The 14,766-nt window shown below is 41.2% G+C and overlaps 1 protein-coding gene across 5 annotated transcripts in view; it reads left to right on the forward strand.

Moving 5' to 3' along the window:
• Positions 1-14,766, forward strand: part of ate1 (arginyltransferase 1) — a 51,680-nt gene that overhangs the window by 11,408 nt on the left and 25,506 nt on the right. For 2 of the 5 annotated variants that reach the window (XR_014923627.1, XM_085478204.1), the window contains exons 7-9: positions 1,919-2,047; positions 3,205-3,333; positions 9,558-9,590. Coding sequence is in view for 4 of the 5 variants with exons in the window: in XM_085478204.1 (XP_085334330.1) it covers positions 1,919-2,047; positions 3,205-3,333; positions 9,558-9,590 (291 nt within the window). In the remaining variant the exon portion in view is untranslated. The remainder of the gene's footprint in view (positions 1-1,918; positions 2,048-3,204; positions 3,334-9,557; positions 9,591-14,766) is intronic. The other 3 variants (XM_085478206.1, XM_085478205.1, XM_085478207.1) reach the window with 3 other exon arrangements.

Consider the following 14,766-nt stretch of genomic DNA (forward strand, 5'->3'; position numbering starts at 1 on the left):
CCAGTACCAGATGATTATTGTGTTTACACTAGAGCAATTAAGTGTAGTCAAGCTCAGTTTCTTCATAAACACATCTGTTTAAGATGTCACACTCGAGAATACACTGCAGGATACATAAAAAAACCCTGCGGGGTCCATATAAAACGTGGAAATGGAAATTTGGTGATTAAGCATCTTCACTTTGGCTTTGCTATAAGATCACCGTCGCTTTCTGCAAAGCTTCATTGTTTATAATACTCTTTTGCTACGATTGATTCTGTGTCCTTGGACGAGCTCACTACTTTTGCAGATCAGAGAGATGAGTCATAGGGACAGGGAAGACGAGTTTAGATGACCATGCAGTGCAGCCGGGGTTCTGCATGCCGCCACTTGGGGTCAGTGTGACAACATGATACAAATCCCCTCAGGCACCTCTGGAAAGTATGGAACTGCTCTTCCCCTTAAGAGTGCCTGTGTATAGCCTCTGCAGTTTTTTCATATTTCCATAGATGTTCTTTTATCCCATTACTTAATATGCAGTGGTTTGGCAGTCAGTTTTCTCGTCTGTCCTTTTACTTATAACAGTGCAAAGAAAGGTCTTGAGGGTTCATGACAAAATATCATTAAGATACAACACTTTTCTTTAATAAATTTTAATTAGCTAAACAAAGTGCAGTTGTGTTGTTTGGCTTTATTTGAACATTCTTAAGCAATTTAAGTTGGTTTTGAATTTCAAGTCTGTTTTGAGAACTGGAAATTTCATTTCCATGCTGTCTGCTAGTGGTGCGAGTTTCCCCCAATTTTTATTTTTTTTTCAACTTATCAAAAATATATATCTCCAGATTAAGAACAATATTAAGACGAGCAAACTTGAGACGTTCAGCATCTCTGTTTGACTAAAGGATGCTGATGCCAAATGTTCATATGAGAGACCTAAGAGTTAAGTTCCAAGCCAAACAAACCCCAAGTTCGATTCATCTGTCGTGTCCTTCCAGGGGATTTATATGGCACAGCCTCTGTGGCCAACAAAAACTTCAAAATGAGGAGACAGTTAATTAAATGGGGCTGGACAATGAGAGAAGGATCCTTTCATTTTTTTAATATTAGCAGCATTGGTCAGTTTTTCTTTCCCCGTCTTTCTATCAAAGACTTTTCCTGATCTTCTCTGTTGAAGTTTGAGCTTATCATATATGCCTTGTTGGATTCACTGCTGCATAAGTACACATGTGATGGATGCATCATAATTTTTCTATGCACCTGTAATTATTGTATGTAAAAATTAACCTATTATAACTTATTAGGCCACTTAGGTTGCCTAATTGTGTTCTTATACTAGGTTACCTGAACTTGGACTGTGGTTTTAATGTTTGTCATGCTTTTGATGACATGGCAGAGCTGAAGAAATGCTCCGCCATTTATCCCCATTTATCCCAAAAAGCACATTAGCAAATATGTTAATGATTATATTTAGAGCAACTTGTTTGTAATATTCTTGTGTCACAAGAAAGACGGACATAACACACCCACTTTCATGAAGCCACATCTTACACAAACATCTATTAAAAACGAAAGATATTTGTGTGTGTGATTAGATTAGCTAGATTATATTTTATAAAATGAGATTTTTCTCCAAAGGATTCACTACAACTTGAGCTTAAGGTCTCGTACAGCTGTCGTAGGTGAAAAGAAGCCTTTGATTAAAATGAAATGATATCTTAGGAATTGTAAGTGCTGTGATTTATTTGCAAAAGATGGTTTTAAGAGGGTGTGCTTATGTCAGTCTTTCTTCCCTTTTGTGGTCTTTTTTTGTTTTGTTAGTTTAATTTTTAGTTTTTTTTTTTTTTTTTCTTAATTGGGCATTTTCAATAACCACTTACACTTTTCTCATTGCTTCTTACATTTTATTGTTAACTCTTGTTTGCCCATATTCTTTTTGAAGGTGAGGCTAGTGCGCTCCAATCCCCCTAGCCCGCAGTTCAAAGCTTCTTTCGACGCCTCCTACCAGGTGTACAAACTCTACCAGATGGGCATTCACAAGGACCCTCCTGACAAACCCACCGAGAGCCAGGTCAGAGGGTGGGAGGCATAGGTCAACCTTTTCTAGGGGTACCCAGGGAGGGAGGGAGAGGGTCGACAAATGTGGGGACCTAGAAAGGAAATAAAAGGCTTTGATGTATTCCATTTTTGTACTTATTCATACAGGAATATCATTCAATTCAATCATTTAAGCATCATTGCATTTGTATAACTGGGTTCGGTCGCTGCGAAGTTTTAAAATTAGACTTGAATGGATAAATAATTTGTGTTGGAACTTTGAAACAAGAATTAAGTTAAATAGTCTTAAGCATCTGCTTGAATGAGGGGGAAAGTGAATTAACATGCTAGTATTAAAGAGAGGGTATGTGTATAAATGCGAAAGTCAAAGGGAGAGGAAATGGAGGGGAAAATGTTTCCATACGCCAGGGTTGAGAGCGGTGTTTCTCCAGGTGTCTGACTTGGCCCTTGGTCGGCCAGCCGGGTCGTTAGTGTTGAGCTGTTTTTAGTTTGGGGGTTGAGGTAGTTTGTCAGCTGACCCCTCCCGACCTTCACACATTTGCCCTGTCTGTGTCTACTGTCACCCTGCCCTCACGATAGTTTCAGTTTCTGAACCAGAGTATGATTTGAATTTGGAACTGGAGCTCGTAGTGTTTGTGTGGTTTTAATTTTCTTGCGTGCACTCAGTTCAACCTTGTTTACCTTTTTGAGGAGAGTCTGCGGTGTTGGACAAGAATCTGTACGCGTCCCGCTTAGATGATCCACTCAGACAGGCTTCTGCTGCTCTGGACCTCGCACGCACTGATGCTGGGTTCAGTCTGATATTACCAGTCCTCTTCAGCCAATCTGTGGTAATAGCTGGGCGGTGCACTAGCCTCATCCTCAGGTTTCTCATTACGTTATTGCTGTGAAAATACACCATCAGTCTCCTAGATGCAGAATGTTTGCTTGCGCTGATATTTGTGTGCCCGGCAATCTGATTTGAATAAACCAGTAACCAAGTACTGTGTTACCAGCTTTTCTCAAGGGCTAGGAGACTGATGCCAACGCTATGATATAACGCACTGTTGATTCCAGCACTGTTCACGTCCTCCGCCCTCCCTTTTCTAGCTGCTCACTGTCCTCGTATGCATTGTTTATCGTTGTAAAACCTCCCTTCACCTCCCCTCCCCCAACACCCTGTGCTTGAAGGTGAGGCTAGTGCCAGTGAACTTTGAGGACCCTCAATTCATGGCGTCGTATCAGCAGTCGTCAGCGCTGTACGCCCAATACCAGATGGCCATTCATGGTGATGACCCCAGCGAATGTAGTGAGAGTGAGGTACGGCATGATTATTATTCCACACCTGGTTGGGAGCTGCTGCACACGCTCGTTCAACGTTCTTGCTGCTTTTTGACTTTTTTTTTTTTTCCTCTTTCTTTTACATACAATACAGTACAATTTTATTTATATAACACTTTAAAACCAGGGGTTGTTAGATAAAACGGGCACTTTGAAAATACTGTCTTACAATTAGTAGTAGTAGTAACAGCAATATTCATTTGACTGGACCTTGTAAAAACATAAAAAAATTTGTCTGTGTTATAATTCTTAAATTTATATATTATAAAATTACTGTGAAATATATAAAAGGGCATGAAAAGAGTTTTTCCCTAGGTTTTTTTTGCAGTGAATGAGTAGGAATCATTGTGAATATAAAACCTGACCTAAGCAGTGATAATAATTAATGAAACGCATTAAATTATATGTATACACACCAGGTTTCTCCACGTTCTATATCAATAAACGAAGAAAAAATAAAGTCTAGTCAGGATGCAGAAACTGCTGGACAACCTGAGAGAGCCTTTTGTCCCTCTGGGCTGGAAAAACAGCCTCCTCCTCCTCCCCCTCCTGCCAGCAGGCCACAGTAAATTACTGAATTCTCCAACTTGTAAAAGTAAGGTAATTAATAAATAATAAAAGCTGTCAGATTGGGCAGACTGTGGCAGATTCTTTCCTAGTGCCATAACCTTAGCTCTATCAATAGAGCGCATGTGTTTGTGCACAGTCTTAGCTCAGGGTAATAACTGTAGTGTAGTTTTAAGAATTAGACTAATAATATCTTCAAAATATAAAATGAAAATGTTGTGCTAAAAACGCTGATGTCTGTTGAGTTTCCAGAAATAAAGTTTTTTATTTTATTGGTTTTCCATGTTGGATAACCACATGTGTAGTGTACAAGCCCAGGGTCGCATAAGATTAGGTAATTACTTTCAAATGCAGCCTCATTAATTGTAATTTACCTTCACATCTGTAGTTTAGAGTGGTAGAGAGAGCCTACGCTTTAGATTGTAACAACACAGTTATTATATGGGCTGTAATTAGTATGAGAGTATGTGTGGAATACACTGCTTTCTGTGCTTCATGGCAAGTCTGTATGGTGGACAAGTCTTGTTCACACCACAAGATGTATGAAATGTGGCTGTGGCACTGGGACCAGAAACATGTTTGTACAAGAAGTTGGAGGGCGGGGGGGGGGGGACTTCTTGGATGGGCTGTACCTCACAGCACGCCATATTATAGGTGAGATAATTTCAATAAAAATGCTCCAAAATGCAACAGCATCACAAACATGTTCAAGGGATCTGGCTCAGTGAATCAAATTAGCTACAGTAACACCTAGTCAGCACCCAGCTGTCACTCAAATGCACCACACTCCTAATTATAAGCATGTTATAAAAAAATGCATCTAATAAAGAGAGGGGATTAGATACAGGGTCTAAAACATTAAACAAGTTAATTCCTTCTGGGAGAATGTTTGGGATTGACCAACTGACATGGCTTGAAAAATGATCCCTGTATGGAAGTGGTGTTTCGTCCATTTACTCCAGTGTTCAAGAATTGATAGCGTGACATAAATAGCTCTTTTACCCCTTTCTGAAAACTTGGGACTGAACTTAACTCATCTGATAAAAGTTTATAAAGTCTTAAAGCCAGGGGTGTCGCTGCTTTACCTGGCAATCATTTGGTCATAATGTAACCTGCAGCTGCCAGCTAGTCAACCACTTTTGGTGAGTGAAATGATCCTACTTTTTACTTGGGTAGCAGCTATCCTTGTCTGTGTGATACGTACAGTCTTTGGATCTTGCTAACCAAGCTTCCTAGTTTTTTTTCTTCATGCACCAAAAAGACATGACAATAAAAATAAACACAACATGGCAGCTGCCATTTTACAGTGAGACAAAAGAATACGTGATACTACAGACTTTATCAATTTCTTATAAACAGTCTAGTGCAGTGGTTCTCAAAGTGTGTGGAGCGCCCCACTGGTGGGACGCAAATTGCAGCTAGGCTTTTCTGCCATTATTTTGTTTAAATGGGGCGTGAAAATATTTCTTCCTGCCATGTAGGGAATGATGTAAAAAGTTTGAGAACCACTGGTCTAGAGGATTGACTCAGATTTAGAGCCTGTGTCAAGTGGTCACCGGAGGAACTGCAGTTTTTGTAAAATCCACTTTGGCTTCATTTTTCAACCCCTGAAGTTGCTGCTCGATTAGGACACGTTTTTATCTTCGGCTGAAGTAAAGCTAGTCCAGGGCATGTTTGATTGAACCTGAGCGACTGTGGTTTGACGACTTTTCTTTTCTCTAGTCGCGCTACAGTAATTTTATGTACAGAGCCAGGCCTTAATTGTTCCCACTCAAACAAATTTGCCTTCATTTTCCCCCTAGTTGGAATACTGTGACACCCACTCCCGAGCCCATAACACTACTGATTTTATTGTCTTGCCCGTCAAGCTCCTGGTAAACTCCTCTTATTCCCAGAATCTTAGACCACCCCCCATCTCCCTCCACCTATTGTCCTGAATAAGGGAAATTCGTTGTTGATGGCACATTTTGGTGAAATGCCATTTGCCTGCTGCTGCTGCTACTTAGGAAGTTGATCCATTTAGCATTTGTTTAGGTATTTATTAATCCATTAAAGTATTCCCTCGGGATAGGATCTAGATTGTTGTCAGCCTATGTTTGAACAAAGTGATGGGAGACCTTCTGTGTGCGTGCAAGCTGAACTACCTTGCCAAGATTGTTCAATCATTAGACAGTAAGATGTCCTAGAGGGTAATTGCTTTGTTTATTTTAGGATGTATGCATTTCCTGTCATGCCACAAGTGAAAGGCAGCCAGACGTTTTTCTTTCCACGTCCAGTCATTGTTTCCTGACAGAGTTGAAGCCCGCACTGGCAATTATTTAGATGCATGCACATACAAACACTCTCGCTGGCACTTATTGGTCTTAACTGTTGTGCTGAGCCATGACTCTCAGTTCCTGCACATGTGGCTTTCATTTTCAAGAAAACAAACCCTGTTAAATCTGTATTTACTCTGCTTGATGGCCAGTACTTTTACCAAGACACTTGGAGAAAAATATACGGAAAAAGTTGAGACATGGCAGTAACAGTCATCCGTAAAATGGAAGAAATGATTGAAATTTTGGCACAGACTATGTCAAAGCTATTTGCAACATGGTTATGCATAGCAGCGATATTCAATAACACCATCTAAACCACATTGCCGTTGTCCACCCAGTTCCTCGTATTATCTGGAACTGCTTTGAACGCCTTTGAAATGAACAGGGACACATGTTTGTGAAGGAAAAAAAGAGTGTTAGACATTTAAAGGGTGAAACTTTGTTGCTCAAATAAGTACAGTACAATTTTAGAGAGTACAGAGCACAATGACGAGAGGTCTAAGTAGCAATTAGGCTTAAGCAGATGCGTGTGTTTATATGCAGTGTGTGTGTGTGTGTGTGTGTGTGTGTGTTTGAGACGGCTTCTTGCACTCCTAATCGTACACAGATGAGTGTTTGCTGTAAGAAAGGGAGAGTTTGAGAGGAAGTGATGAACTCCATGTGTTCAGTCATTGCTCTGAATAGAGCGTAGTTGATGTGCTGTTGTATTAAGAGATGGAAGCACAGGAGTAGCTGTAGCTGTTTTCATATATATTCATGCCTCAAGTGAGTGCACTCCCACTCGAGTTTGTGTACTTGTGTCAGCCTCACAGAGCTGTTGTTTGTCAAAGAACAAACAGGGGGTCAACCCTGCTGTGCTCCAGGAGAGTGATTTCAGGCAAACACAGCTACACTGCACTGTTGGTTAAAAGAAGAATTAGAAAGAGGGACAGGAGGTATTCAGAAAACACACATATGCAAATTTGCATACATGAGTAAAAGCTCACACGTATATTTTCTATATTTTCCTAATCAAATCAGAATTTCACCACAAGGTCAGTGTGAGATTCTCTCTCACACACACTCAGCTGCACACGTTGTAGCTTGGCCTCTACAGATGATGTCATCTAATAACTGCAGCTGTTGTTCACTTGCTAAACCGTTTAGTTGAGTTTTTTTTGGTGAGTTTTTAACAAAAGTTTCATTTGTGCCCTTCAGCAGTACTGCACAGTGGGAGTCTTTGCTGTTGGTAATTTGTCGACTGGCAGAGCAGTAGTCACCGCAGAGGTAGGAGTGGAAAATTAGATTCTACTGGCATGGCTACACAGGCGAGGGGATTTGACAGGCGGGTTTTTTGCATGGGCGAAGATCATTGTCGACTCAACAGATCTTGTCATTGCACTTCTGTTGGAACATGTTTAAAAGAAACTGTGCAACATACTTTTCTGTTTAGTAGAGGAATTGGGGGAAAATGTGTAGAAATGCATAGTGTTGTCCAAAGATCAACCTAAGCTTATGGGGTTGTGTAGTGGCTTTGAAGAGGAGACTGTAAAGTTCCACTAATATTTGGGAAGTTGCAGGGTGAGAATCATCAGTCCATAGATTTCTGTTCATCCCCACTTCATCTTGGTGTGAGGTTGGGTCCAGGGGAAAGGCATCTTGTTGTAGTATTCAGCACCGCAGGGGACAAGGTTTGTGAGAATTTTATAGCCCACATCAACACCCCTCTGCAAGAGCTGTGTGCACCGTTGCAATGCATGAATAGTTTTGTTGTTTTGAGTGCTTTATGCTTAAGTCTTTTCTTTTGTTGCAATCCTTCATTTTAAAGTTTTTGCTTATTTTTACAACTTAAATTTCTTATGGATGTCGTCATTTTTCTGATGAGAGTCCAGTTTAAGTGATGGAGTTTAAAAGATGGTAAATATGGTTGTTGGTGTCAGTCAAAGGTATGGTGGAAATGACGGATGACAGTTCATCATCCTTTCGCTGCGCTCTGCCAAAAACATCTCCCATGCTGGTGACACTGCGGCAGATGCAGGAGGAAACGCACACTCTGTTGGATGAGCTCAGGCTGCTGGCTCGGTTTGCGAGGTGCACTAAAGCCAGCACTGCCCCACCTAGTGAACCATGCCTTGAGCAGTCATTACGATTACTAGCTTTACTGCTGTGCACATACTCAGTCACTTACTCACAAGCAGAGCATGTTGGTGCGCTTCTGGGAAATTCTGGCAACTCCTAGAGAACCTACGTGTTAATAATAAGCAAAGACAGATAATCTGTCTCTAAATGTCCAACACAGCCTTCAGTCAGTCTAGATGCTATAAAAACAAAATAAGTAGTCTCATTTCATTGTCAGCAACTTTGATGGAAATAAAATTGCAAGTGCTAATTTTTATTGGCTTTTGTTTACACTGTTATTCTTCAGGACATAATATAAAGAATTAGATTACTTTGATATATGAGTTGGTCATAATGACAAAATACAATATTTTCAGCACAAATCAGATGGACTGAAAATTAGTATCACCGTTTAACAAGCGTTCAAGCCCTAGCTGGTTGGATAGAATCAGAAGCAACACAAAATAATTATGAATGGAAATGCATTTGCTGGCGGATAAGGGTCATCGTGCAATACAGTGTGTATCGTTGTTTATGGAATCACATCTGGACCCTCACTGTCAGTGTTTACAATACTTTGGTGCTGATATAGATCTATGTTCTGCTCCTCAAACAGTGGACCCCAAGGTAAACATATCTGCAAACGAATGACACAGCTGGATTGTAGCATGTCTTTGTAAAATATGAGCAAGGGTCTGTGTTATGTGCTCATTGAGTAAACTTAAATCTGTCAGTCACCACTTTGGCGTTCTGGTTGTCATTACAAAACGGTTTTGGACCTAAACATGGACACCGCTCTCAACCCCACTGCTAAAAATGAACTCCAGGAAACGGTAGAGAGAATGGAAGAAAAATGACATATTTTCCACCCCCACCCCAGTAATCAATATCTGGTGTGGTGTTTTAAATGAGAAACTATTTTGACATTGGGAGCACTGCTTATTTTTGCTGTCACGGTGTCCTCCCTGTAGTGCGAGCTGCAGTTGATAGGGTAAATGTTTTCATTTGTATAAATACAGTTTTCCTTTTAATTCCCCGTAGTGAATGGAGGGCTTCATTTGAAATGTGACACCTGAGTAGAAAGAAAACAGGGAGGGATAAGTTATATAGAACAGCAAAGGAGACGTGTATGGTTTTCATTTATGCCTTTTTCAAAAGAGCTGCTGACCCAGAGAGCTAACTGTTTTTCTCTCTGTCCCCCCCCTCTGCTTTCCTCCACAGTTCAAGAGATTTCTCTGTGATTCACCGTTAGAGGTATGTATTTCCTTTGGCCTGTTGACAGTTTAATAACCCCCTGCTTTTAAATGTCTCTGTTCATCCAAATGTGTTACCTGGAATGATTTGCCCCAACCAGTAGAGGGTCTTCCTGAAATTACTGTCATGGAGATTATGATAATGACTTGAAAAACGCCTGGGGTTTCGGTTTTTAGTTCCTCATCACATTCACTCAAAAGAAAGAAAATCTAAACTAGTTGCCCTTTTTCAGCACATACCAACCCTCTACCTTTGGTCTGCGTCTTAGAGAGCCCTCCAGCTGGATTGAGTGGAGCTGAGGGATTTGGAAAGGGGGTTTTGTTTCATATCGGAGGGGTTTTAATTTAGCCCTGTGTTAGTGAAAGGGGGTGCCGAAGGAGGAAAATGGTAAATGTGGTGTCCAGATTGCAACTGTGTTGAACATAAGGTCTTCAGAGCAGTCCTTCCCTCTGGCTTTGACGGGATAGAACATACCACATTTATACCACTGCCCATTACTTTGCGTGGCGTGGTACAAATTACAGGTTGATGAGGAGATTGTGTGGGCCCACTTAACAAGAAGCAATTATTCAGGCACCATTAGAAATTTAATGGCAGCTTCTGGTGCATTAATTAGTGAAATCTTGCTCGTAATCTGTTTACTGTGTAAATTTTTAGATGCTTTAATCTGTATACAGAAGGATCTGGAAGAGCATTGGTGGTTAATCTGGTGGTGTTTGCTGTGAGGTGCAAGTTTGCAGTAAGGCATCACTGAGCACTTGTCAGGCCTGTTGAGCTGCAGGCTTCAGAAATACCACTGGACCTCTTGGGTCAGGACAATTACACCAACAATTAGACCCAGGATGGGTACTTATAACAGCCGCTTTAATGGGATTGAGGTCCAGAGCACACGCAGACTGACTGACACAAACGCAGTCACTCTCTTTTGCCCCGTGGGCCCCCTCAGGTCTCCGCTAATGAACATCATTAGTGTTTATAGGAAACAAGCTTTTATCACCTCGTCAAGGCTGGAGGCCAGGCAGCTGAATTACACAGTTCTGCACACATGTGCACACCAAAACTGTGCCACACTACCTCGCATATTTTCCTGCCTTCAGTGTCCCCTCCTCTATGCCAGTTGAGGAGGCCATCTCTTTTCATTCGGCGTCCTCTCGTGCAACTTGTTTTTCTTTCCTTCTTTCATCCTCTCATCTCAGTCTCCCCTGTCTCTCTCCAAACGCTCTCCATTTCAGAATTATTATACATGGATTTCTGCTGTTGCTCTGTGTGTTGGCCTCCATCTGTGTCCAATCAGAGTGCTATTAAAATACACAGACACTCACCACATGGACCAGCAAACTCTGTGGTTCATCAGCTCACATATAAGCCTGCATTTTTAAAAATGTATGAGAAATGCATACTTCCAAATTGTAATTGGGACACAGGTAGTCTAATTGTTTGATTTCACCAAAACTGCAGAGGATTCATGCCGAAACTAAGTGGCAGTTAACAGAATATGCCATAGAGTTTTTCAGATGCTTTTACATACAAATGCAGAAATGTAAACACACTGGTTCTGCCTGTCTCCAAACATGATGTGCACTTCAGTGCAGGAGAAACACAGGGTGTTATGGGTTTTGTGGGATTTGTCTCCTCATTCAGTTTTCCTTTTATGAATAAACAACCTACACAGTAACAGGGGTGCAGGACTGTGGCTTTCAGTCTTTTCTTCTGTAGTTTGGTCATCTCTGTCTTTCCCTTCTTAGCATTTTGTCAGAGAATTATTTTACTATGTAAAGAAATGCAGACTTTTCCAAAAGACTTTGATCACTATGTGGAATATACCAAAAAAAGGATGTGGAAAAATAATTTTAACCTTATTCTTTTTGGTCGTAAATTTTTACAAAGAGGCATTGTCAAATGTTGGAACACAGAAATTGATTGAATTATGAAAAAAAAAAACATGTGATCATAGTGAGTTTTGATGCCAGGAACTCATTTCCAGAAAGGTGGGACTGCTGTGTAATGGTCAAACCAAATCAAAAACAGACAAAAATAATATGTAAACAAAAGCACAGAGTTTAACTTAGCATGACTCAGTAAAAACAGGTTCCAGAGAACTGCTTTAAAATAAGTAAGGTCTTTCTTGAAAAAGATGGCTGGATTGCAGCATCCACTGTATGGACAAAAGTACTGGACCACCTTCACCTAACACCTACAGGAGCTGCTTGGCCTTGGAAAACCACACCATGAAGCTCCCGACAGTTTTTGCGTTGATGTTGCTGTCAGAAGAGGTTTGGAACTCAAGACTTGACTTTTGTGCACTGTTCATCTCAGCACTCGGTGACCCCCACTCTGTAACTTTACATGGTCTGACTCTTGAGTTGCTTCCCAAATGCTTCCACTTACAGTTGATTACAGTTCATTGTGAAATATCTAGAAAGGGAGAGATTTCACAAACAGACCCGTTGGAACAGCGGCCTCCTACTGCAGCACCCTGCTCGAATTTAGCGAACTCTTTGAAACTACAAAGGCAGACTGCCGGACTGAGAAATGCAACAAAAACATCTGAACTGAAAGACTAAGAGGTTCCCTTTTAGAGTGTATTGCCCCATAATCATTACATTATCACTTAGCATTAATGGTGCTTTCACAGGTGTGCAAGTTACCTGTGCTTTGTGCGCCATCACGGATGCTGTCGTATATGTTGCTTTCAAGCGAGGTGGTCCCTAACTGCATGCAGCATCCATGAATTTAGTTCAGTGGGGGTCGTATTTCTGGATCTCGTTGATGTGTTTTGTTTTTTTTTCTTTGCAAAAATAGAATATTGTGCATTTAGCAACAAACTGTTTCAGTTGTCATTGGAAGTGCTGCTGAGCCAGTGTTGGGATTTCCTCTGCAGTATTGTCTGTTTTTTAATGCACTTTTATCGGTGGATCTTTTCTCTGACCAATTTCTTGGTCGCATCTCAGAATAGTCTGCAAAACGTCTCATTGTAGGTGGTGTTATCATCCAAATTTCTGGAATTTTGCATTGTAAAACACTTTTTTTAAATTCCTGAGCTACTTGCCCACGCAGCCTTTTACAGAGTGGTGAAACTCTCCACATCTATACTTCTGAGTGCCTCAGCCTCTCTAGGATACTTTTTTTTGAACACCAAATTTACTTATTAAACTTTTTAGTTGTGATATGTCCCTGTTCTACCACTTGGTTTTACAGTCATAAAACTTTTTCTCTATTTCTTTTAACCTGAACTAACCTTTTAAACGTGTTGCTTATGCTAAATTAAAACATTGCATATATTTATGTTTATCTTTGCACAATTTACAGTGAAATATAAGACAATCATTGTCATATTCATTTCTGTTCACATCATCCGTCTTTATTTTAGGCTTCTTCCTTAAAGCTAACTTAACCATTCAAGTCTGAGATAAAGTGTCTATAAAGGGAATATAAGCTCATTTTTGTCCTTGAAGGGTTCACAAAATCCAATTATTCTAATTCAGCAGAAGTTTAACTAAATGTCTCCCTGAGCAGGTTGAAATAAACACACGGTATACCACCTCATGGCTTTATCAAGCGTGCTACACACATAGCCCTGTATTTAGGCCATATGTGAGTGATTTGGGGCTGCTGGGAAGCTCTGGGGTGGTTAGAAGTGTTCCAGGGAATGTTTAGATTGTTGTCACAGTTGCAAGGACACAACCATTAAGCTGTCGTTTGAGGTGATGCACAGGTCAGTCTGACAAGATCAGGCTTGAGTGCGGTACAAGCTTATAAACAAACACACTCTCATACACACACTCAGGCAGCCATTGCAACTCTTGCATGAGCACTCACATTCATAATAACGCTCAAGTGTGTATGCTGAACGTGCGTTACGAAAAATCATCTTGTGCTCTTTCCTTTTGACAAAGCCTCTGGTGTTTTAGTGATAAATGGCGCTAAAACATCAGACCAACAGTTTCCCCCAGCTATGGATGCACACACACTTTTAAATCCGCATCAGGCAGTGCTTTATCGAGTTGTGGTCATTGTTGTCCTCCACCATCGCCAGCTGACCGTTTGCCAAAAATGTTCATTTTTATTCTTAAATCATCTGTCGGTCGCAGCTAAATCTCAATAAAACCTCATAATCTACATCTAACGTCATGTGGCCTCTTTTATGGAGCTGTTAGGAAAGGATAATTAAATTACCTATCCCCACACACACACACACACACACACACACACACACACACACACACAAAAATGGCCTCTGGTATTGATTGTGTCAGGCAGTTAATTACACCTGGGTACCCAAAGGCCTGACCTAAAGGGATATAACTTTTATTACCAGTTCTTCTTAAGAAAACTGTCAGTCTGCTGGGGTCACAGAGCTGCAGGGAGGTGTGGGAGTGGGTGAGAGATTCTATTTGGTCAGGTTTAACTTGGTCAGAGCGCAGGCCCAGTGGCGCACTGGATTAGTGATCTAGCTCTCTCAGTGTTGTGATAACTAGCAGCGTCTGTGCTTCTTAACTGCGTCCAGATGAAGGCTGGAGAAGGAGACGGATCCTGTTACTAGTACGCTGAAGAAAGACACATACACAAACATAAACCAATACCCTTGCTTAATATGACTTTTAACCCCAAACCCCAAGCCTCTAGATTTAAGCCTCTGGGATAAAAGAAGTCAGCTGACTTGATTGAAAAACCCAGCATGCAGTAACCCTGTGAGAAACGCAACGTGTTACAAAAACTTAACAGTTTCATTAATGGAGGGAGGCCCGGGCGCATGGGTGCTCACTTACACCCGCATTCTTTCGTGCCGCAGGGGGAGTGCAGACGCAGACATGTATAGGAGGAAAGCTTGGCAACACTCCACTACCGCCTGGTGAAATGGATTTTGCTCGTGCAGGGTCTTTTTATTAAAATCCTCTCCTGGAGTGTTTCTGTGGCCAGTGCCCCCCCCCCCAACAGCCCAACTCTGCTCCTGCTTTCACTCCACATTTGGGAGCCATTAGCAGGCCGAACGTGAGGCTACTGTACACCCCCACACATAATGCGTGAGGCCTGGCAGGGAGAAGCACGGTCTGTAATACAACATCATACAGGTGTGAGTGTGCAGAAAAGAAAGTGGATCAGTGCAAGAAAGTAAACGAGCGCTATTAAATACCACATTCTCGTTCCTCTGTGATTTATATATTTTTACATGCAA

The sequence above is a fragment of the Copadichromis virginalis genome, linkage group LG13 (genome assembly GCF_057382275.1).
Source record: "Copadichromis virginalis isolate Kocher_CV1m ecotype Utaka linkage group LG13, C_Virginalis_male_GT1.1, whole genome shotgun sequence".
NCBI lineage: Eukaryota > Metazoa > Chordata > Actinopteri > Cichliformes > Cichlidae > Copadichromis > Copadichromis virginalis.